The 25,961-nt window shown below is 33.5% G+C and overlaps 1 protein-coding gene and 1 pseudogene across 1 annotated transcript in view; both read right to left on the bottom strand.

Moving 5' to 3' along the window:
• The window catches only part of LOC110027672 (endoplasmic reticulum metallopeptidase 1), a 67,982-nt gene that overhangs the window by 22,952 nt on the left and 19,069 nt on the right, over positions 1 to 25,961 (bottom strand). Inside the window, 6 exon segments of the mRNA XM_020729186.1 lie at positions 6,794 to 6,913; positions 7,417 to 7,488; positions 7,620 to 7,697; positions 12,960 to 13,116; positions 21,369 to 21,607; positions 23,853 to 24,157. Of these exon segments, the coding sequence (XP_020584845.1) occupies positions 6,794 to 6,913; positions 7,417 to 7,488; positions 7,620 to 7,697; positions 12,960 to 13,116; positions 21,369 to 21,607; positions 23,853 to 24,125 (939 nt within the window). The 5' untranslated portion in view covers positions 24,126 to 24,157.
• On the bottom strand, positions 19,108 to 20,319 carry LOC110027681 (annotated as a pseudogene).

Genomic DNA, 25,961 nt, shown 5'->3' with positions numbered 1-25,961 from the left:
TGTGACAATCAAGGTGACAATCAAGCTGCAATCAGTATCGCAAAAAATCATGTTCATCATGATCGAACGAAACACATTGAGATTGATCGAAACTTCATTTCAGAGAAGGTGGACAATGGAATCATTGAATTGGTCTATACTCCTAGAGACCAAACTGCAGACATTCTCACCAAGACTCTCCCTAAGTCCAGTTTTGATGAGCTAACCAACAAGTTTGACATGTACAATCTGTACAACCCACCTTGAGTACGCTCATTATTATTTGCTCATTATTATTTCTTTAATTCTATTTAGTATTTGTTATATTTAGTCATAGTATAAAAAGGGTAATTCCTTAATTATATGTATTTATGTTAATTCCATAATTATAGGAATTACTTAATTGTAAGAAGATTTTTTTCCTCTTTTTATCTCTTGTGCTCACCTATTTATAAGTGAATTATCTATGTATTCAGTGAGAAAAAGGATTATTCAAAATTCACAGCAATGTTTCCTGCGTCTGTATAATTTGCATTGGAATTCTAGAGCCTATCGTTTCTACATCAATGTTAGTATCATAGCTTAAGATAAAATATATCGCAATCTAGAAATAAGATATAATATAAATATCAATTAACATGACCATACAAAAAAATGTAATTTAAACAAAAAATGGTTAAGCTGTTATTCTAGATATATTCAAAAGAAAAATGACTTTTAAGTTTCAAAATCATATTCTTAAATTTAATTGGAAACATGATCCTAGCGTAAGTTTAGATTAGATAAATAACTAAGAATAATTCTTTGAAAATTAAACTATCTCTAATTCCTAAGAAATTGAATTTGCTGAAACAAGTTTTATGGGACTTCTTAAAAAAACTTGAAAAAATTTTATTGCTAAAATAAAATATACAAGGATTAAAATGAAATTCAAACAGAGGAATATCATTTTTCATTTAATGATTAGAGAGACCAATTGCACGGTTAATTTAAGAATTTAAAAAAGGTAACTAAAGTGTGTTAAAATATTTTATAAGATTTAAAAGTTTTGTAGACTAAGTATTCTTTGCCTGACTATGCTATGAATATCTATTTTCATTAAAGGTAGTTGGCAAAAAATTATAAATGAATTAAGCCACAATTCACAAAAAAAAAAAAATAATGAATGAGACGTAAAAGGGAGATTTAAAGTTTAAGAAAAATATTACAATCCTCTTGTCATGACTACTACATATTTTTAAGGAAAGGTCCCTAAAATTTCATATAAATCTAATTAAAGACACTAACGCAACTACTAATATGGTCAAACTTGAATCTATTGAAAATTTATAGTTTCAAACATCCTTTTAATGATGAATTAAATGAAAAAAGAGTTACAGTTATAAAATGATTATACATCTGATTTCTTAAATTTGAATAAGATCAAAGTTTGCATTAGAATAACTTCATGCACCTGAACTTAAAGTTGAGTAAGGGTTGAAGCTCAAATATAAAATTGAACCCAAAATCATATTTGAACATAAATTTCAATAAGGATTTTAATTGATCCCAAATTGTAAATTTGAACAAATCATACATGCTGAAATTGACAAAACAAATTGAGTTAGCTAATAATGTTAACTCCAAATGAAATATTCATCAAAATTATCTATAAATCTACAAATCAAACTGATATTGATGTTATTTTTGGTTCTTAGTTATTGATTTACAGATTCATCGAATGTACCTTAAGAAGAAAATTAAACTACATAGACAAATCAAAAGATTTATTAATGACAAGTGTCAATACATAATCTAAAAAATAAAAAACCCATCCATTTGGATGAAACCAAAAAAGCCTAATTCACCATAATTAATCTTTAAACAATTTCGGTTATTTTCTATAAAGCGGTTTTTACATAGGATAGGCACATATTCTTTTAATGATTTGTTAATCATTACAAAAATAAAATTATGGAATCTAACAAATTTAAAATATAGTTTTTTTTCATCTATTTCTCTTATTAATAGTTATTGTGTATTCATTAAAAGGGTTGAAACCATTTTAAAACTACCATTATAGCATCAACACATATTGCATTTTCCATCAATCATATACAACCTTTGCATAAAATAGGAGAAAAAATTTACAATTAATCGTGCCAATTTAAACTATATTAAAGATGTGAATTATAGATATATGGAATTCAAATTAGATAATAAATTGGTGGTACAACCAAACATTAATTTCCTGCAATAATCCTTAAGATATCAGCACTAGAAAAAAAAAAGCCAAATAAAATCATACAATGAACAAGGATGAATGTTTAACGCTAGAAAACCAAAAAAAAAAAAAATCATACTATTATAGTCTGCAAAGTATTTGATTTGATTTTATATCATTAATCATCAACCAATGCCTTAAATCTTCACTTTCCATCTCCGCCTTCGAGATTCACAAGAACACATAATCTGCATAATTTCCAGAAAATCATTCTAATTTTGCTATATAAACTATTGTCAGAGATGAAATTGTGTCCATTATTGCAATGAAGATTAAAGATCTTTTAAGTGAGATTATTCATGGGTATTTCTATAAGAAATATGAGAGTTGCACCCAAAACTACCGGAAAAATGATGACTAAACAATTTGTTGAAGGTTTTTTTAGTAGGATAAACTGTTGCGAGGCTTTATGACAATTTCTCCAACTTTTGCTCCTGGCAAGGAAATTATACAATTGTTAATGTAGTTTAAGTTGTCATCGTTCTCCAACAATGAAATTTACTTCTCTTGCTTCTCCTACATGAGACATTTTACTTCTCTTTCATTGTGATTCAACCTCAAGACTTGTAAATAGCTTCGTCTTTTGTTATCAGGGGATTTATGACATGTCATTACGATTTATAATTTGTTTGGGGCAGCTGAAGCTTATCCAACTTATCCAGATAAGCTGCTAATCAGCAGCTGATCCGAATAAGTTGGCTGACTGTTTGGTTATTACATTAGAAAACAACTGATTTGCAGCTATTTCTAGATAAATGACAATTATGCTCCTGTGCGGTAGTGTTGTTTGACAAAACTGTCATAGCAATACCAAAAATTTAATCAGAAACATTAATCTCAAACCACAAAGATTCACCTATTTGTCTATTGCCTTCAGATCTACTGGTCCAACTTAGATCAACTTCATCAACAATCTCAAAAACATCTAATGGCCGGGTTCAGATCATAAGTAATACCAATCTCAAAGATCAAAACTTTCATCTATTCTTTTGTTGCCCTAAGATTATGGTTGTTCAATTCCAATTTTGAAGAGGTCTCTTAATATTAAAATTTTTTATCGGTTGAAGAATCAAGATACTAATCAACGGTATCAAATTGTCTCCTGCATAAACAACTCATGAAAAACTACTAAGAAAAAATTCACATTTTCTTAAGCTATATGATTGTAAAGGAGGCAAATGATCATTATGAATAAGAAATTGATGCAGCCCAAGAAAAACCTGAAAGGGCAACCGGAAAAAAAAGCAGACAAGCATAAAAGAATTCTGGAAGAAGTCGAAATGTTTTCTGTTAGCATGCGGTAGCGGAGAAGGTGCATGCGGTAGTGGAGGGGGAGGATCTGACATTGTGATTCGGTGGTAGCCTTCCTCAATGGTCCTGTGACATAAGGAGAAACAATCAATCCTTTACGGAAGAAGGTGCATGCGGTTAGGGCTGTCAAAAAAGCTCGTTGTTTGCGAACAGTTCGTGTTCGGTTCGTTAAATAGTTTATGTTCGGCTCGTTCATTAAGTAAACGAGTCGAACACGAACAAGTGCTTAAAGTTCGAATTGTAAACGAGTCGAACACGAACAGTTCTTTATTCGCTCCTGTTCGGCTCATTTTAGCTCAAAATAAAAAAAATATAGAATTATTTATATAATAATATATTGCATATATTATTTATATAAAAATATATTATATATATTCATATCTAAGTTTGAAACGTAACTGTTTGTATGGCAATGTAGTTATGCGCCCTTTTTTGCATACATTCGATGAAGGTTCCAATCCAGCACTCTGCATCTATTTTTTTAGTTTAATTTTAACGAGCCAATTTCGAGCCGAACACGAACACGAATATTTAAATCGAGTTGAACACGAACACACTGTTCACGAACCAGTTTCGAACACGAGCCGATTTCAAACACGAACAATTTCGAACGAGCCGAACACGAGCCAAGCCTGAGCTCGCTCAAGCTCGACTCGTTTACAACCCTACATGCGATAGTGGAGGGGGAGGATCGTGAGCTTCGGTGCCGGGGTTGACGAACGGGGAAGAAGGTGCAGTGGAGACGAATGGGGAGTTCGGTTTCTAAACGACGCGGAGGGTCACAAGAGACAAATAGAAGAGCATGGAGGAAAAAAATCTCTCAACGCTGGTAGAACACGCGGGATCAATCCCGCGACAACATTTATTAAAGAAAGAAAAACGTCGTTTTTCATTAAGCGCTCCAAAAGCACGAAACAAACAGTAGGACGGAGTTTTGAAAACGCCGCCCGCAGTTATAAGCTGGCCCAAACAAGCAGTTAATCACAATTGTTGCCTTCTCCATCATGGGTGGCCAAAGTTTTTCATTTTTTAATTGCAAGATAAAATTCAAAAAGAGTTACTACATTAAAAACATGGCACATTCGCGTTTATAGTGGCAACTTGATTTGGTTTGAATAAAGTTTTGCCCAGATGCACTATATCTTTTACTTTAGGGAGTCAAATCATTAAACAAAAACATGAAAACTTTTTAGAAAGGTTATCTTTTTACACATGTGAGTCTTAATTTGATTTCGTTAGATTTAAATTTCAGTTTTATCTTCCTTCTCTAAATCATGATATTATTTATAATGTTTAAATAATTTTAGTTAAGTTTGTGATAGCTTAGGTTTCTATGAGTGCAGGGTTTTCAATTAGTTGCATGCATGGTTTTAAACTTCTATGGGTTTTTTTCTAGTAAAACACTATTAAATTGGCATTTGCATTATGTACAACCAAAAATAGCCTGCACAGATCTTGAAGCAGCTTGACGGATCAAATCAAATGCTAAACGTTCAACCAGAGAACTCATAGTCGACCAAAAGACCTGAGGTCGACCAAGGGCTATCTTGGCCGACCGAAAGCGGACAAACATGTATGGAGGAAAATGTGAGGAACAGTGACTCTTCAACCAACTAGCTGGAGTCTGAACTTTCAGCCGGTCGTCGCCTCATGTAACTGATTGATCATCTTAGGTCGACCACCCAGACTAGCCGAGCAGCCATCCTTCGCCGACCATCTAGATCTAACCGCCCGCAACATTCAAACCTGAGCAGCTTCCAAACACAATGATCGCCCAACATCTAGACAAAATGGCTGACCAACAACATTTTAGCCAACCGAAGGAGGAATCCGCCAAGCAGAGAATCAAGAAACATCAAAAAATTCTAAAAGCAGTTATCAAATATGAAAAGACCAAAATATCCTATAAACCCCGCATTAAATCAGGGGTAGCAATGTGATTTCTATTTTGGTAGCCCTCTTATCTTCTATAAATAGAGGGTCCAACACATGTAAAGTGATTTTTTTGGCTCTCAAATATAGATCGATACTTTAGAGGGAGCTCCTCTCTCCTTCCCATCTTTGTAATCTCTTTTTTATATGTAAAATGGGTTATATAGAGCCCGAAAATATCCCAGTTCGCCCCGACGGGACAAATCTATGTGTACTCTTTCTCTCTCTTTATCTCTTTATCTCTCTCTACTCTCTGGTTCTTACTGCTCCGATCATTGGGCATGTCTCACCGGACAGTTTTGGATTCAACACATTGATTTGTTCATATTCTTTTGTTTTCATCAAAAGTGATGACTACTTTTTAAAAATAGGCGTTTATGATATGTGAAGTTTTGTGCTCGCTTGTATGATTTTATTTATCTAATAGTTAATTTTATTTATTTAAATGATGGCAGACTTAACCAACAACAACGAAGAAAAAGCAAAAATTATTACTGAAATCAAATAGGAAATTACAACCAACCAAAAAAAAAATTTGAAAGTCCAACAAGGACGACACTAACTCTAACAAGGGTTGGATCAAATGGTGGTGGTGGCAGCTGGTCAGGGTCAGGAAGATGGCTAGATGGTGAACAAGGGCGATTAACAAGCAAAAACAGCAAAGAGGCTACTTTCCAGGTTCCTGGACAGCACATTGCGGGCATCACTGTGGAAGGGTTGTTCTGGGTGATGACAAGAAGGAAGATAGCAATGCCAAGGGGGAGGTGGCTAGCAGCATGGACAGAGGTGGAGGCTGGATGTGAAGGGGTATAAGAAGGGTAATCACCAAACTGTCTCAAACAAACTCAAGCCAAAAACTATAAATCAAGACCCTAATACAATACATATATAGGAATGGCTAGAAAGACAGGATAAGAGGAAATTGCTGAAAATTAAGAAGTAAAAGCAAAAGTGTCTGGATAGGTTCTACTCGGATCGCAGGAATCTGCTGCCCAATCCGCATGGACATGGAATCGCATGATCCCTTACACTCCAGTGACACTTATATTGGATATGTACAGAAATCTTAGACCATAAAATGTCCAACTTTAGTACCCCGGCATAAATTGCTAGTATTAAATCCAAAGAAAGCAATGTGCAAATACAAATTGAAATACTGCAATTTTGTTCAAGCACTCCAGTCTATACAAATTATAATTGTTGTAAGAAATCAACAAATACAAGAAAAATAAAAATGCAATAAAATTTCTCTAGTGACCAAAGTTATTAATTTCTAATGCATTATACTCTTTTAACATTGTGACGCACCTTTGTGTGATATACAGCACTGGAATCTACAAACGCAAAATCAAGACCAGGAAGGCCTGCAATTTCTTTATAAATTTGAAAGTCTGTAGCTGATTTAATTGCTCCAGAAAGAAACAGATCCTGCAGAATCATGATTATTTCAACTTAGGTAATGACAAGAGAAATTTAAAAAATGTGATGAAAATGAATGGAAAAAGGCCAGCTTTACTTTTCTAAAAAATAGCAGAAAATTATTCTTCAAGATAAAAATGCTCTCAAGAAGCTTATACATATATAAACATTCAGGAAGCTTTTAGTGCTATCTATTAGTATATGAAGCATTTCAATTAAACATTCAGGAAGCTTTTAGTGCTATCTATTAGTATATAAAGCATTTCAATTAAACATTCAGGAAAAGAAAATCATTTCAAATTAAACGCAGGAAGCTTTTAGTGCTATCTATTAGTATATACTTAAAATTTTATTTTTTATTTTTTATTTGGCATTCAAGAAACTTGGAAAAGTGCTACATTTGATTACAAGTAAAAAAGAACAACTTCAACATGAAATGGCTCAGATTATACTAAAAGAATGAAGAAAAACTATACGCCCAAGTAAAAGAAACTAAGAACTAATATACAAACCTGGGAAATTATTTGACCAGATGGGTATTTTGCCACATTGGCGTAAGTTTCAATGCCCCACGGCATACTAGTCTGCAAAAGAAAATCTAGAATAACGGCTCCTCAATAACAAAGTGCAATGAAGAAATTTCATCATAATCAACACAATGAAAAACAAATAAATAAAAGCTCTTAGCAAATGATGATTTAGGAACTCACATTACCTGAAAAATGCTAGATTTTCCTCCAACTCCCATGGCTTCCAAATCAATAGCAAAGCGTATGGTGTTCCTCCATGGATGCTACACAAATAAAAGTGTTTTATGTATTAATTATTGAAAGATCTCGAAAATAATTAGGATTATATTCCATATTTGTTATACTCTCTATTTATTGGAAAAGAAATCTAAAATTGAACAACGATTTAAAAAAAAATTTCCACATTATTGAAATCAATTTCAAACAAAAATTGGAATTCTAAGAAGGGATAATGGGACTGAATATTTCAACAAATATTTGAGAAAATTATTTTGGAAAAATGTATTCTGCATCAATTTATTTGTCGTGCACACCACAACAAAATGATATTGTTGAAAGGAAAAATACGCATTTACTTGAAGTTACCCGGGCACTTATGTTTTCCATGAATGTTCCTAAATATCTTTAGGGTAATGCACTTCTTACCTCCTGTTATCTCTGCACTTCTTACCTCCTGTTATTTAATAAACAGAATGTCATCTCGAGTTTTGAAATTTAAAACACATTTACAAGTCATGAAAAATTATTTTTCCCATCTAAAATAACAGCTGATCTCCCTTTAAAGGTTTTTGGATGTATTTGCTATGTGCATGTCCCAAATGTATTTTGCTCAAAACTTGAACACAAAGCTTAAAAATGTGTTTTTATTGGGTATGCTTCTAATAAACATGAGAACAAATGCTTTAATCCTGTCACAAAAAATTTTTTTGAGAGCACGGATGTCAAGTTTATCGAAGATCACTCTTTTTTTCAAATTAATTTTTTCAGGGAGAGAACTTAGTTGAAGAAAACAATTTTTGAGAAACTTTATCCATTTCTTTAACTAATTTTGATATGGAAACTAGGGTCAGCACTACTAATCCTATTTTGTCAAATGTTACCTTATCAGAGACAGGAGGGGAAGTACTTCCAACAAGTCATAATCTAGTGGATCATAATCCTCAACATGACCTGCAGGTTTATACTAAAAAGAAATTCCATAAAGTTACTACAGTCTCAGTTATTCCCTCAGTAGATGTTCAATCACCTTTGCCGAATAATGACCCTACAACTCAGAGTAACCTTCCCTCTACTTCCACTCCTTATGATCTTGATCTTCCAATTGCTTTCAGAAAAGGAATCTGAACAGTCACGAAACATCTTATCACACAATACTTGTCATATAAAAAACTATCAAAAAATCATAGAGCATTTGTATCTAGGATTTCTAATATGCTTGTTCCAAGAACTGTTCAGGAAGCATTAAGTGAACCGAGTAGAGATTAGCTGTGATGGAAGAAATAAATGCTCTTAAAGAAATAATATTTAGACAGTGATGCACCAAAAATATATGTATTTTTAGACCTATATTTTATACTCATTTTTTGTAATATTGCACTTTAAAGAAAGGTATTTTGCATGTTTTTGGCTTCAGCTACAAGAAATGGACTTTTGGAGAAAAAAAACAAAAACGGTGCAATTTAGAGCTAAAACTAGCAAGAAAGAAAATTCTGGCTTAATACATTTTGATGTCTCTCTATGTTTAATCTACTTCTCACTTTTCACATGTTTTTGAATGAAATTACACTTTAAATAAAGGTTTTTTTCATGTCTATTTTGTAAGTCTGTCTGTTAGGAACGAAATGCAACTGAAATTTGGCAAAACGGAGCTAAAACGGAGCCAAACGGAGCGAAATAGTGTAGCTGCTGCAGACCGACGTCGAAGGCACCGACGGCGACAGCTCCCGGGACGGTTGTGGACCGATTTTTGGCGAATTTTGTTGTTCCAGAAGGCTCCCAAGTGATTCAAATACCTCACGAAGTGATTCAATGTATCTAGACACTTGGAGAAGACTCTTGAATGAAGAGACATGTCTTTTGGATGAATAGATTTGTCTATTGGGAAAAAGGAGGGACTTGGTGTCTCTTTAAAAAAGAGTGTTTGGCGCCTCTCATGGCGTGTGGGGGCTTATGTGTGTGTGTGTGTGTGTGCGTGAGTGTATTGTAGAGTAAATTCTTTTGTGTGGAGAGGATTTTTTTGAAGAATTGTAAGAGAAGAAGAAAGGTGAGAGGTTTCTTCCTCATTACACTTCTAAGAGAGAATTTAGTGTTAATTGTAAAGAGAGAAAGTGCTACAAGTGAACTTAAAGGGATTTGCTTCAATTCTAGGTTTGTAAGAGGAGAGGGAAGACGAGTTGTGTTATTTTCTTCTTTATTTTGTAAACTTGTTTTTTTTATATAAAATCTGTGTTTTGTTGTATTTTTCTCATGAGTTTTGAGTAGTTTTCTTTATCTTTCTCACTAATCTGAGATATGGTAAAATGAAGAGATAATTAAATGACGAGATAATTTGAATGCGTCATTTTAAAATATAAAATAAATTGTGATGATTTTTGCACTCCGTTCTTAATTTACTTTTCGATCTTGCAAATTGAAATGTTAAAATCTGAGAAATGAAGTATAAGTTCTACAAAAGAGTGAGAATCACATTTAATTCCATGGAGGAGTATTTCGTTCATGGAATTAAGTGCAAATAAATAGAGAAATATTCATTGTTGGGCGTGAATTGGAGATTTTAGAGTGAGACTAAAGTTTTCAATTTGGCCTTAGTGTTTCGCGCGAGTTAGCCCTGAGATGAAGGGAAGCGGGAACCCTGAAGTGGGAGTCAGTATCCGCCTAGCCTAGCCACGGATTTAGAGATTAAACCTGAGATTAGCTAATGATTCTCTATAACATTGAATCAGGGTAAAGAATTTAAATTGCTCCTATTTGGCATAATACAACAATACAAATTCAAACCATTTATCTCTATCATTAACCAAAAACTCATTATAGTGGGAATGATACTTTCTTAAATTTGAACTCTTCTTCACAAAACTTTGTTTAGTCTTAGTAAATTTAACTTTAAAGTTTAGAAATTAATTTAGTAAACTTAGTTTCGTTAGCATACATTAAAACTAATTTAATCAACCTACCAAAGTAATTGTTTATGGTAGTATACTAGAATTAGCTTGAGAGATTTCTTACCTCGCTTCTTCGTGGGATCGATAGTCGGGTTTTTTAAAGAAAGTCTTATATTACTCGAAGCGATACGTGCACTTGCATAGAACTTCTAGTGTGTGAACTATTTTATATATTTTATATAACATTTCTATTTTGCACATTAAATACTTAATATAAATTGGGTCAACTTGTTGGCCATATTTTTGAAAAGCTAAATTACTGTATAATTTTGGGACGGGTCAAGTTATTGGCACTGTTACCGTGGATTTAAATTGACATAAAACAGACAGTAAAACAAAACACGTTAGGGGCGCATCAGACAGTCATTGATCTACCTAAACACAAAAAGACGGTTGGGTGCAAATTGGTGTTCACGGTAAAGTTTAAAACTGATGGAAGTGTTGAGAGGTACAAAGCGAGACTAGTAGCAAAAGGATTTACTCAAACTCATGTTATTGATTACTAATAGATGTTTGCTCCTATTGCTAAAATTAACTCTATTAGAGTACTTCTTTCTCTTGCAATTAACTTTAACTGACCACTTCATCAATTTGATGTAAATAATGTGTTTTTAAATGGAGAATTGCGAGAATAAGTATATATGGGCAGGCCACCCGAATTTGAAGAAAAATTTGGAAAGGTAAAGTGTGCAAATAAAAAAAAAATCTTTGTATGGGTTAAAGCAGTCTTCTAGAGTTTGGTTTGAGCGTTTTGGTGATGTTATCAATAGGCACGGATTCTCTCAAAGCCAAGTTGATCACACTCTCTTTTTCAAATATTCCATCAATGGTAAAGTAGTCAATGTGATTGTTTATGTAGATGACATAATCATGACAAGAGATGATTCTCTGGAGATTAGGAACTTGAAAAGGAAACTTGAAGCTTTGATCATAAAGACTTAGGAAAGCTGAAATATTTCTTCGGAATGGAGTTTGCAAGGTCCAAGGAGGCATTTTTTATCAATCAATGCAAGTATGTACTTGATTTACTCAAAAAAACAAAAATAACAGGTTGCAAGGTAGCAAATACGCCAATTGAACTTAGTATAAAGTTGAATACAGTAGCAGCAAATGAGATAATTGATAAAGTACGTTATCAAAGATTGATAGGGCGACTATTCTATTTGGCTCACACTCGACCTGACATAGCCTTTGCAGTGAGTGTTGTGAGTCAATTCATGCATTCACCTGGACCTACTCACTTTGAAGTTGTATTTAGAATTTTGAGATACCTCAAAAGAACTCCTGGAAAAGGACTTTTGTTCAAAAAGAGAACATCTTCTAATAGATGCCTACATAGATGCAGATTAGGTAGAAGATGTAAATGATAGAAGATCCACATCAGGTTATTGTACATTTGTAGGCGGAAATCTGGTTACTTGGAAAAGTAAAAAACAAAGTGTGGTGGCAAGAAGTAGTGTTGAAGCAAAATTCTGCTCGATGATACATGAACTCTGTGAAGTATTATGGATAGAAAGACTCCTGGAAGAGTTGAAGATTCCTATACCAGCACCTATTAAAATTTACTGTGACAACAAGGCTGCAATCTCTATAGCTCATAATCCAGTTCTACAATATATAGAAGTTGACAAACATTTCATCAAAGAGAAGATAGATAATGGTGTGATATGTATATCCTACATACCCACTGCTAGCCAAATAGCAGATATACTAACAAAAGACATTTCCAAAGTGCAGCATGAGAATCTAGTTAGCAAGCTTGTCATGAGTGACATCTTCATGTCAGCTTAAGGAGGAGTGTTGAAAGATCTCGAAAATAATTAGAGGATTATATTCCAATATTTGTTATACTCTATATTTAGAGGGTTATAATTGTATGAGTGATCTTAGAAATCACTATTTATTTTCTTTAATTAGGGAGATTAGCTACCTCTTATATTTGTTATTATTCATTTCCTTGTCTACTGTATCCTAATTTTATTGCTTTCCTTACCAGTAAATCCTGTAATGGGTATTTATACCCCTCTTTGCATCAATAAGAATAAGTCCTCTTATATTTCTTCATTAATGTATTAAATATTATACATCATCAACATAGATTCGTTCATAGAGCCAATTATTTTTTTGTGGATCCCTAAACCATATTATGAACAAAAACTTGACAAGGAAATGAGTATCAGGATTGGCATGGTAAGTGCTTGCAACTATGCAATACAAGAATAATAAATAAACAGATAAATAAAATGGCTTAAAAATTAGTCAAAAGTTATAAACAAGAAAAAAGGGAAGTTTGAAGCCTCTTTAAAGAAGTCCATCCTGCATTGGTAATGAAAGATAAAAATAAAGTAATCTAGCATTTCAAACCTGCGTAATAAAACTGTGCGCACCATCAAGACCCTCTTCTTCTCCAGAGTTAAATAAGAAAATGATACCATTCCTGAATCCATGAGCCCATTGAGATATTCCACGAGCAAGTTCCAGCATCACAGCCACACATGAACTGCAGTCACCAGCTCCTCCCCTAAAAAAAAAAGTTTCTGTTTGACATCTGAACCCGTAAATCTGTTGCTTTTGATTATGATAAAGAAGAAAGTCTGTTTTTTAAAGGAAGTTTCTAATGCTTAAAAAACATAGCAAAAAGATATCAAATCTAGAAATAATCTTCTCATCCAAACAACAGCTTAATAATTTTCAAAATTGTGCTGCATTGTAGAGACAAAACACAGCTTACAATCATAGAACATAAGGCAATGAAAGCTAGGATCATCAAGAGAAATCATAATAGTCATTCAATCATGTCATAATAATGCAATCTTAAACTTTACAGCTTATTGTGAAAAGTTCAAATCTTTTTCGATTGATTATAAAGATGTCTTGGTGTATGCTTTTAGTGAACGAAATTTTTAATTGTTTAGAATTTTTTAGTGATAAGTGAAAAGTTAGAACAGTGTAAATAAATGGTTAAGAGATTAATGACATTGAACTAGAAAAATAAAAACTAAATATATGATAAGCAATTTTAATGGATGTGACATGAGTAATTATCCATCAATATTATCAGAAAATAAAATGACTCTTAGTTATGATAAGTTTTAAGTACCCTGAATCTACATTTAGAAGAACAGAGAAGTAGATGAAGATTATATGGTTAACATAGAGGTGTTTCAGCACAACATTGTGCATAAGAAGGGTGAAAATTTATAAATTCAAATTCAGCTAGCACTGTTGTATGAATCTGAGTGTTGGGCAATTAACAAAATTGTTGATATGTAAGTTGAGTGAGGCTGAAATGAGAATGTTAAGATGCGTGAGTCAAAATAAAAATAAAAAATTAAAGCATGAATATGTTATATGAACAGTTGGAATAACATCTATTGAACAAGATAGTTGAAAATATAGTTTGGTAGTTTAGATTTGTTCAATGAAAGGCAAAAATGTAACCATTTGATGAAGTATTTGGAAGTTAAAGAGAAAGACCTAACATAATATGGACTGCAAGTCAAAATATTTATGCATAACAAATGCATTTATGCAGAACAAATGCAAGGCCTCACGCAGAACAAAGTAAGAAAAAATGAAAAATCATAAGTTGACACCAAATAATTGAATAAGGCTAATAATGCTAATGATTGTGTCAATTAACTATGTCACATTATATATAATTGTCATTGACTTGATTGACAGTAAATTATCGCTAGTTCGTCATCAAATTATTTTTCTCAGTAATTATCATTTTTAAATCATAATGATCATTAACAAAAGCTACCAACTTATCCCAGCTATTTGGGGTTGGCATTGATTGCCTTTTCAATGAGATCCAAAAATATTAAAAATTTCTTGTGTATGTGACAATCATGTAATCATGTTTGATCATTCAATTGAAAATAAGTGTGTCTGTGTCAGTGTGTGTGTGTGTGTGCGCGCGCGTGTGTGGGATTGCTTCTCTCCCTAGTTGAATTAGTTCCATCTCTCTCTTAACTAGAAACTCACATGCTCTCTTCTTGGTTCTAGGTCCCTCCAAAGATCCCAATACCTCATGATGTAAGACAAATGAAGCATAAAGTCATTACCAGATCTCAAACTAGACAAATAATATTTAAAATATTTTTGTAGTTTGATTTTTTTTAAGTATTGTAATTAGTATTTCTTTGTAGTTAGTTGTGCAATTTTAATAAAAATGCTAAGTGTCATGTGAGCTGAATTTTAGTCCAATAGAAAGCTATGCCACCTCACTTCACCATCTCATCAAAATCCAAGAGAAGCCTGAATAGTTGTCCCATTCTAGTAAATTTCTTAAGCTTTTAGTGCCATGTTTCATCTTCCAAGGGAACCATTCAATTAGTTTAATAGCATTTGAGTTTCTAAGATGATTATATGAAGCCTTGTGTAGTTTACAAGATCATTATTTATGTAGTTGGCCACCGCCTCAATTCCTAGTGTTATTTTGACTTCTATTTTGCTCGTAATGCTTTAAAATATCAAAAATGCCAAAGTGTAATGATCTTTAGAAGGAATAAAAATTCAAATTTAAGAAGAAAATCTCTACTAAAGGGAAGCCTAGGGAAATCTCCGAGATCCTAGGTTTCATAACTTGATTCAACTTTCCTTTAGTAAAGAGGTTTGTGCTCTTATTATTTCTTTATTTTGTTGGATTTAATTTTCTCATTTTCTTGCTCACATTCCCCTTAAGTGAACATGAAGTCTCCTTGACTCCCCACACTTCTAGTAATGGTTTCTAACATTTAAGCGAACTGCATAGACCACCGGCCATCAATACAACCATCCTCCCTATCATGACCCGACCCGGGACTTAGAATTAATCAAGGCGGGAACAAACAATTGGACGATGAGAAATAATTTTTTTTTCAATATTTATTTTCTCTAGCTAATTATTAATAAATGAAATAGCCACTAAATCAATAGAATTAAGCAACATAATTAAAATTATGTCGTTATTGGTTGCCCACGTCTTCTATACACGTTTTCTCTTATATCTTTCACCTTTTGATTAATTAAATTAAACTGAAAAGTTACTTTAAAATAACTGTGAGCTAAACAAGTCAGTGAATATTTAAAATCCTCAAAGACGATAATATAATGAAAAAAAAGAAGTAATATGCATGTCAGTTAAAGTTTTTAATAAATCTATATAAATATTTGATGTTATTCAAATAGTCTTACTATATCAATAGTATATCAATATCAATTCATATCTATACATCCATCACAGAAACACCGTCTAAAAATTTGTATCAATTAAGATACTTCATTATCAATATTTTTTTTCAATATATGTGTACGGGTATATATTAATATTCCCCAACTAATATCATTAAGAAGTAACTTCATCATAGTCAAGCATGCACATACAAGCATACTATAAAAAATATTATCATTGTTAAATATTGCATTCTCAATTACATAACAGTCAATATTCTTGTACAAGATTCAATAATAAATTAAGCAAAGCATAACGCACAGGTCTTTCGTACAATATAAACAAAATTTATTAGTAACAATAAATGCATTTTGTTGAGAAGTAATAAAATATTACTATAATAAAAAATATAACCACTCACCTCGATGATAGACGATCTGTTTGTTCTAACATGTATTACTTCTATCAAATTATCACTTATAAACATAAAATATTCGATTATCACTTTATTTAATTGTGATTTAATTTAATTTTGAGTTATTGTTGTATCGTACTATTTTAATTAAGATCTTAATACTTTAATCTTTAAATTTAATTATGGTAATCAATATTAATATTAAAAATATTAATTAGAACAAAAACCTAAACTTTCTTTAGTGTCTGAATTACTTGCACTTAACATCTAAATAATAAACATATATTTACATATATAATATTGTATTTATTAAATAACTTACCTTTAATTATAGTCGAAAAACCATCTCAAGCATCCATCCTCCTTCCTTCTTCAACTTGGTCGCATCCCGAGCAGTCACGGCTACGCAAGGATGAGCTCTCGACGTCGGCTTGTCTTCTTCCCGGCTCGGCTTCGACTATCTGGCACGAGCCTTTCTCCTCCTGCTTCCTCTTGCTCCACACAGTACCAAAGCCGCCACCTCCTTTACTCGACAGAGACGTCGTCATCAGCCACTAACGCCCCCCCTCAGTTTCAATCAAAGCAAGGGGAAGCCCTAACTTGCGTCGTTCGACTCTCCTGTAAGTTTTTGCCTCCCTCCTGATAAATTTAAAAGCGAACTTGCCTGTTTGGTTTCCCGACCTCCACGATTCGCCCCTCTTTTGTTCGTTTTCTGACTCCTCACTTCCATTCCCACAAATTTGACTCTTCACTTTCTCTTCCAACTCGATGTTTCTTCCTCCCCCCAAGTAACAAAATTGTTACACTCCCTTTCTTCTATTGCATATATCTGTAATTTCAATATTAACCCCAAACAAGTATTAGATCCTCTACCCCGCATTCCAATTTATCAACAAATAACTTAATTACATCATTTTCCCTTTCAAAACATTGCCTTAAGAAACACATAAAGTCAGTCCATAAACTAAAAAAAAAAAAGAAGTCAGTCTTTATCTGAAACCCAAATCCCATACGGCCATACCCACCTTGAAGCTCTCAACCACCAACGGTTACCCCTCCTCCCCAAGTTTTCAAAGTTCTAAATCACATACATTGAGTCATACTTTTCCTTGCACCAAATTAAACTACCCCCCATCATTTTCCACTTCAAAACTCGCCATACACCTTGCATCGCTTATCCTTTCTCACCGCTTAAAAGGCACCATTCTTGAATTCTCACACCTAGTCATCCTCCTTGAGTCCAATCTCTCTCAACAATTCTCATAGCTCTACTAGATCTAACTAGAAATTTCTCATTTCTCCCACTCTCCAGATTCTTCCCTATGACCTTTACTTTTCTAACTATAAATAATCACCACGCCAAAATTTCGTCAAAGCAACCACTAAAAAGAAAGTACGTTGCCACAATTGCCATTTTAAAAATTGTATAAATTATAACCAAAAGGTTCACGAGGAACTTAAGTTTGATCAACTACTTTGATAAGACAGTTTGTGCCTACTGGATTTAAAAGGTTCCCTAAAGAGAACAAACTATCTCACAGAACTTAATGCAGATGTCATGCTGTTCAATAATCAGAAAAATGTGCTCCAGCTTATAATTCTCATTGAAATTTAGAAAAATGCAGAATAAATCGTTATTGAAATTCAGAACAATGCAGAATAAATTGAAATAATCTTAATGATATGAAAGGGGTATAAATAAAATTAAAAACAATAAAAAAAAAGAATAAATATGAAAGGAAAGATATATTATACAATATATCCAATTTTATTAATTATTTAAAGTTAAAGGGAACAACATAAAATAGGAAAGTCTAAAATAGGAAAAATAAATAAATTCAATCCAAGAAAAGAAATTTAAAATGAGAAATGAAACAAATCCTAATATAAAAAAATAATTTATTCCTCGTAACTTCTCACCAGAATAAATTATTTCCTAATGTAACTTATAACACTCCCACTTAAGTTGAAACATGATTGAAAATCATATAAAACTTGAAACATGGTTGAAAACTTGTTCAACTTGAACTTGAAAACATCAATGGGCGAGAAGATCCTGAGAGGTAGAATTTGAAGTCTTTGGCCCATACTGCGGTTGTCATTGACTGAGTTCCTACAACGTATGAAGGTAGATGGAAGGCTCGTAAAGATAATGATGAGGGAGAGTTTGCAGAGAAGTAGACACAGCGGTTGTCTTTGACTGCAGTTCCTGCAGCGTTTATAGGTAAATGGATGGCTACTATCCTACAAGTAATGTTGCAAGAGAGTTTACAGGAAAGTAGACAACTGCGATTATCTTTGACTGCAGTTTTTGTAGTGTTTGTAGGTAAACGAAAAACTCCTACATATAATGTTGCAGGGGAGTTTGCAGGGAAGTAGAGCAACCAATAGGAAAAACTGCAGGGTATGGCCTACAGAAAAAAACTAAAGAGGTAGACCTCGCTGCAGGAAAAGTCTTCGGAGAATGGCATGCTGCAGGAAGAATTTAGATGTAGGGTATGTTGCAGTGAAATCTCCGAAGGACTAATACAGGAAAAAAGTTTCGAAAGAGGGCTTGATGCAGGAAAAGGTTCCGGAGGATAGCTTGTTGTAGGGAGAATGATGGTGAAGAACCTGCTACAGGAAAAAACTTCCGGAGGAAGGTCTGATACAAGAAAAAGCTCCGAAAGATGCCTGATACAGAAAAAAGTTATGAGGAGACCTGCTGGAGGAAAAGGTTCTGGAGAAGGCTTGCAGCAGGAAAAGCTCCGGAGGAGGGCCTGTTGCAGGAAAGATTCCGGAGGAGGGCCTGCTGCTGGAGGAAAAGGCCTGTTGCAGGAAAGATAGCAGGAAAAGCTCCGGAGGAGGGCCTGTTGCAGGAAAGATTCCGGAGGAGGGCCTGGTGCAGGAAAAGGGCTCTGGAGGAGGGACTGCTGCAAAAAAAAGGACTCTGGAGGATGTCATGACCACATTAGTGTTGTTAGATTGATACCTACCATAGCCTCCCCCAATCCATCACTGATTTTGGCAAGGATCCCCGAGTCAGAGTATTTAGTGACTGCTTGCATGATCGCCCTAGCTCTGGGGGCAAGATCGTCACTCTTGAAGATGTCGGAGTAGACGAAAACCACATTTCAGCCAAGTTACAACATGAAAGCGGCATCGGCATGAGTAGCAAAGCCACCAACTGCTAAGTGGACGATCGGAAGGCACCCTAACAGCTTGGTCTGCATGACAAGATCATAAGGAGCAGCAATCCTATTTGCATAAGAAAAGGCCTCATCGTCAACCATACTGTGAAGGGTGTGAATGTCTCTCCCATAACAAAACGAACATTCTGAACGGCCTCTGCTATGTTCCATGTCCCTGCTTCGCATTTGGTACGAATCATGGCGGCATCCTCACGGATGAGTTGGAGAGCCTCAACTAGATCGCGATAGCCACAGACGAAGGGCATGTGGAAGTTGTGCTTGTTGATATGGTGGTATTCGTCGTGGGGGTGAGGACCTTGCTCTCCTAGACATAAGATCTGTTTGGGGCAGATGCAGCTTATTGAATAATCTGCTGATAAGCCGATTAAAAAAAATCTGTTGATAATCTAAATCTAGGGGTGTTAGTTATTAAAATTTTTTTTTTTTTTTAAAGTCAAACCGCGGCCAGAAAGTTTCAACCGCACCTATCTAGGTGTGGTTTGAAAACATTGTTTTCAGCGTTTTGAAAACGCATAAGCTGTCAAAATGCAGTTTACCCAAACAGGCAGGAGCAGGAAGGGTGCGTTTTTAAAACGTCACCGCACCAAATAAGCTGCCCCAAACGGGCTCATAGTCGATGTCAATGGCTCTGAGGATCTGGGCCTAAATAAATGGTCGATGCGGGCTTTCGCCATTATCGGGATGGTCACCGCCTGCTTGATTTCCTTGATTAGAGCTAGATCGCTCATCCTGGCAACGCCACCCTACATACAGATGTCAGCAAGGATGTGCTCCAGCCATAATTGTACAACTGTCGGCCTCCGCAACGCGCGCCAGCTTAGCGTTCACCACATCAATGATAATGCCACCGTGCAATATCTGGGCAAGACCAACATTCACCGAGAACGCATTCAAGTTCTTCAAGGGCTCTGTGATAGTTGCACCGTTCCCGTATACCGTCACGACGCCGTTGTCCCCCATGGCGCTCTGATTGAGAAGAGAGACTAGAGTGGAGGAGTGAGTGCCACCAAGAGAGAAGAAGAGGAAGCTGGCAAAAAACCTGAAAAAGAGAAGGCGGAGGAAGGCCTGGAGAATAAGAAACTTTTTCGGTGGCACGAGCTCTAAGGTTTGTTTCAAGACTATGATATCATGTTGAAATTTAGAATAATACTGGAAAAAAATCAGAATAATTATTGATATGAAATGAGATATAAATAACCCTTACATGAATTGTAGAATAGGAAAGACAACGAAAAGAAAAATAATATCATCTAATATCTCCAATTATATTAATTATTTGAAGATAAAGGAAACAAAATAAAAAAAGATACCCTAAATAGAAAAAGAAATCAATTCAATCAAATAAAATAAATCTAAATAGGAAAAGAAATAAATCCTAATCTAAGAAAATAATTTATTCCTCATAACTTCTCACAAAAATAAATTATTTCCTAACATAACTTCTAACAGTTCTCTCCTATTTTCAAATAAGTTTTAATTTTCAAAGGAAACAGCAACAGCAAAAACATATGACAGTTTCATATCTTCAATCAATTAGCCCTTGTCTAGAAACTCTGTGAATTATATCGTAGGATGTCAACATCAGAAAATTGATAGCGCTACTTTTCAGTGAAGCTCTAGCATCACATATTGGTGTTTGTAACATTTCCTACAACTTTCAAGCAATCAGATCATAGAGTGGGCTACTATTTATTTTTGGGGCACGTACATACATACCACCCAATTGCTATGTGTTCCTAAACTTTAATTTTTTTACAATATACCACCCAAATCTTCATATCAAATAAAAAATACCACTATTTTATCTTTTAAAAGGTTAAATAGACTGTTTCATGTATAGATAAGGTGTCATATATGTAAAAAATTGAAGTTTAGGTGTCATATATATAAATACATAAGATTTGAGTAGTATTTACGTAAATCTTCCTTTATTTTTCAAGTTGTTTTCAATTACTGAAAACATAAATTAAAAGTTGTGAACAGAAAGCAAGAAGAGATAGCAAATATACGTCGAGAAAACCGTATCAATATGAGAAGAAACCAAAACAACATTTTCTTCTGCTTCTGGCAGATACTTTGGCAAGATTCTCAATACAACATGCTTCAGGTCAGAATAAACTAGCGTTTTCCCTTTGAAAAGACCACCAACAAGTCGATTTGCACCAGTTTTACTACTAAAAAGATCCACTTGGACATCGGCCTCCCAATGAGCTGACTTCTTGATATTCTCTGATGCTGACAAAACATACTGTTACAAAAAAAAAATTAGGGAAATATTTCACTAAAGTAAATGGAAAAAATTACCAAGCAAGCTAATAATTAAACTGAGCAAGTATGCAAAATATTTTTTTTTATGCAATCATAAAAATGTATTTCATCCCTTTAATCGAGAGTTTGCTTAGGAAAGAAATCCTTTTAATCAGTTGTAATTAAACAGCTAAAATTGTCTTTATGCGAACCTATACCCTATACTAAAAAAAATTTATATTCAATTAAATCACATCAAATAGAGGGAGATATGTAGAAACATAAACCTTAATTTAAAATTATAAGTATTTTATTCTAGATTTCATAGTAAATTTTATTTCAATTTTAAGAGCATATGATATTTTTAAGTAGCACCAATAAATATCCCAAAAGGATTTTTAAATATTATTTGGGTGCAAGTATTATGGTCCGTCACATTAGTAAAAAAAAAGTTTATGAGACTTTAAAGAAAACCAATGGTGGATAATTTGTAAGACCTGATGATATTTCAATTGATGTGTGGAAATATTTAGGAGATTTGAGAGTTTCTTGGCTTACTAAACTCTCTAATATTATTTTAAAAATTAAAAAGATGCACGAGGAGTGGCGGAAGAGTATTTTGGTCCCCATTTTTAAGAATAAAGGGCACAAGAGTTTGCAAAATTATAGATGAATTAAGTTGATGTGTCATACTTTAAAATTATGGGAGAGGGTAATTGAACATAGGTTAAGACGTATTAAAAAGATTTCTCATAATCAATTTGGATTTACATCGGGCAGGTCTACTATGGAAGCTATACATTTATTGAGAGGTTTGATGAAGAAGTTCAGAGATAATAAGGAGAATCTACATTTGATTTCTATTGATTTAGAAAAAGCTTACAATAAGTTTCCAAGAGATATGCTTTGGAGAGTTCTTGAGAAGAAAGGTGTTGACATGACTTATATTCAAGTCATTAAAGATATGTATACTTGAGTTGTTACTTGTGTTCGAACTGAAGGAGGATTGACCAAATATTTTCCTATTTCTGTTGGATTACATCAGAGATCGACTTTAAGTCTATATCTTTTTGCTTTAGTTATGGATGGACATCTACAGGAGGATGTACATTGTTGTATGCTTTTTGCTGATGATATCCTTCTCGTGGATAAAACGAGAGGAAAAGCCCAGAAAAACCTTGAATTATGGAGGTCTACATTGGAGTCAAAAGGCCTTCATTTAAGTAGAACTAAAACTGAATACATGGAATGTAATTTTAGTGGTAGTAGCTCTAGTGACAGAAGTGTGACTTTGGGTGATCAAATTATTAAAAGGTGTGAAGTTGTTGTTGTTGTTGTTGTTGTTGTTGTTGTTGTTGTTGTTGTTGTTGTTGTTGTTGTTGTTGTTGTTGTTGTTGTTGTTGTTGTTGTTGTTGTTGTTGTTGTTGTTGTTGTTGTTGTTGTTGTTGTTGTTGTTGTTGTTGTTGTTGTTGTTGTTGTTGTTGTTGTTGTTGTTGTTGTTGTTGTTGTTGTTGTTGTTGTTGTTGTTGTTGTTGTTGTTGTTGTTGTTGTTGTTGTTGTTGTTGTTGTTGTTGTTGTTGTTGTTGTTGTTGTTGTTGTTGTTGTTGTTGTTGTTGTTGTTGTTGTTGTTGTTGTTGTTGTTGTTGTTGTTGTTGTTGTTGTTGTTGTTGTTGTTGTTGTTGTTGTTGTTGTTGTTGTTGTTGTTGTTGTTGTTGTTGTTGTTGTTGTTGTTGTTGTTGTTGTTGTTGTTGTTGTTGTTGTTGTTGTTGTTGTTGTTGTTGTTGTTGTTGTTGTTGTTGTTGTTGTTGTTGTTGTTGTTGTTGTTGTTGTTGTTGTTGTTGTTGTTGTTGTTGTTGTTGTTGTTGTTGTTGTTGTTGTTGTTGTTGTTGTTGTTGTTGTATTTGGATGCAAGTATTTGAACTAAATATGTATTCAAAACGCCGAGTACATTAAATATAATGCATTTTTTATGCTCAAGATTTTTTATTTGGTTGTAGTAAATTTAGAAAATAAACTTTGTCTGATTGGTTATAAAATGAATCAATTTTTTTATTAATATATTCTTTCAAAGATATTTTGTTGTATTAACCTTTTTTAGCACACAAAATGGATGAGGATTCAAAAAATAACCCCAAAAAATTAAGTTAAGATTAATGATGACAATAATGAAAGATAATGAGGAAAATCGAGAATTTAACAGTAGTAGATTTCGCATAAAAGTCTTTTACAAACACCAAACCACTTGCCTGTATTGCAAGATCATGAGCATCAGAACCAACAGGATGAGGGCCAAATTCAGTCAAATTCTTGACATGAGCCAAGGCTAACACTTCTGAAAAACCCCGTTTACCTGCCTGTTCAGCTGTTAAGGGCATAGGGAGATTATTATATTGAAAAAAATAGACTGCCCAGGAGCCATTTAGCAGGAGGACAAACAAGGATAGCCATAAAAACCCCGTTCTGCTAGTTTTACTAGGCTTTTGATCATCTGGAACCTCAACACCATGTTCACGAGCCATCTTACAAATGTGTTACTATACAAATTGAGCACCTGCTAAGAAGAAGTCGTCCAATCAACCAATCAAGTAGCATAGTTAAGAGAAATAATCCAATAAACAAAATTAGCAACCTAAAATGCATGAGATAAATTATAATATGCTAAATTTCAAAATGATGTCATCAAACACCAGTTAAAAATAAGGAAGACTTATCTAACATTTATACTTTAAATTTTACACATATGCCACTTAACCTATTCATGAAAAGATGTATTTCACTTTTTAAAAGTTAAAATATTTTTTATGATGTGATATGAAAGATTTAGGTGGTATATATGTAAAAATTAAATTTTGGTCGTTAGATATGTAAATACATAAGATTTGGGTTAATGCCCCTAAAAATAAGTCGTCCAGTCGGTCCTCCCTGTAGAATATATAAAAGAAAGAAATCGTACAAATAAAATTAGCAGCCAAAAATGCATGAAATAAATTATAATATACTGATCTTCCAAATGATGTGACCTTCTGATATTTAGACACGTTTCTGTCTTTACCTTCTTTATCCTCTGATAAGATGAAGGTGATTTAGACTTGGCGTGTGACAGCATTTTATAGCAATAAGATTAAACAGATTTAATTGTCAGGAATAAAAGTAGATTTTCTTACTACAAATATACCAACATATTTAGGGTATCATGAAGAAGGATAAAACTGCTTACAAGTCAAACGTATCTCTCAAAGAATAAAATCCTTTCTTCTTACAAATATTTTACCTTCCATCAAAATATTTTAGCGATTAAGATTTAAAATAGCTAAAATATAAAATCTAAACTTTCAATGAAATTAGCTAATTTAAATTTTAAGCATTAAAATGATTTGATGAAAGGTAAAAAATGTGCAAGAAGAATGAATTCAAACCTTCTAAAGGGATAGTAGTTTGACTCTACGTTTCATTAAACAATTTTCTTCCTCCTTTTTCTATAGTATTTACCTTTCTACATTCATTCAGTAAAATTTCTTTAGGACCAATGATAAAATTAAAAATAAAATTTACTTTTTGAATTTTCTAGAAACCCTTATTGAATACCTTTTTAATTATAGGCGTAAGAGAATGCAGGAAGACTTTTGTTAGAATTACATTGAAATAGTCTAGTTTATAAAAAGGGTTATTTGTATTATTTTCATTTTATGAAGGAATGTTTATTGTTTTTGTGGAATTACGCTCCTTATTATTATTATTTACTTTAATTATATTTAGTCATAGTATAATTCTTAATTATTGGTATTTATGTTATTCCATAATTATAGGAATTACTTTATTGTAGGAAGATTTCTTTCCTTCTTTTGTTTCTTTTGTACTCACCTATTTATAGGTGAATTATCTATGTATTTAGTGAGAGAAGATTTATTCAAAAACCACATGGTATCAGTCCTTAATTATTGATATTTATGTTATTCCATAATTATAGGAATTACTTTATTGTAGGAAGATTTCTTTCCTTCTTTTGTTTCTCTTGTACTCACCTATTTATAGGTGAATTATCTATGTATTCAGTGAGAAAAGGTTTATTCAAAAATTCACATGGTATCAGAGCCATCAAAGAAAGCTTCTCCCGCTCGGCTCGATCATGGCCCTTCTCTCTGGTGATTGCCCTAGTTTGCGCCTACACCGAGCGCCGCTCCTCATCTAGCAATCGCGCCTCTCTCCAATCGTCCGCGTCCGACGATCGTTCGGCTGCAATCCTGCGTCTTCCACTCTTCCGCGATATCCCGCGATTGTCCGCTATCCCGCCCCTTCCGCGATCTCCAATCTCCGATCTCCCGCGTCAAGGCTTCTCCTTCTCCCATCGTCTGCAA

The sequence above is a fragment of the Phalaenopsis equestris genome, unplaced genomic scaffold (assembly GCF_001263595.1).
Source record: "Phalaenopsis equestris unplaced genomic scaffold, ASM126359v1 Scaffold000436, whole genome shotgun sequence".
NCBI classification, from domain to species: domain Eukaryota; kingdom Viridiplantae; phylum Streptophyta; class Magnoliopsida; order Asparagales; family Orchidaceae; genus Phalaenopsis; species Phalaenopsis equestris.
The sequence above is the reverse complement of the archived record's forward strand: the minus strand, read 5'-3'. Positions and strand labels throughout refer to the sequence as shown.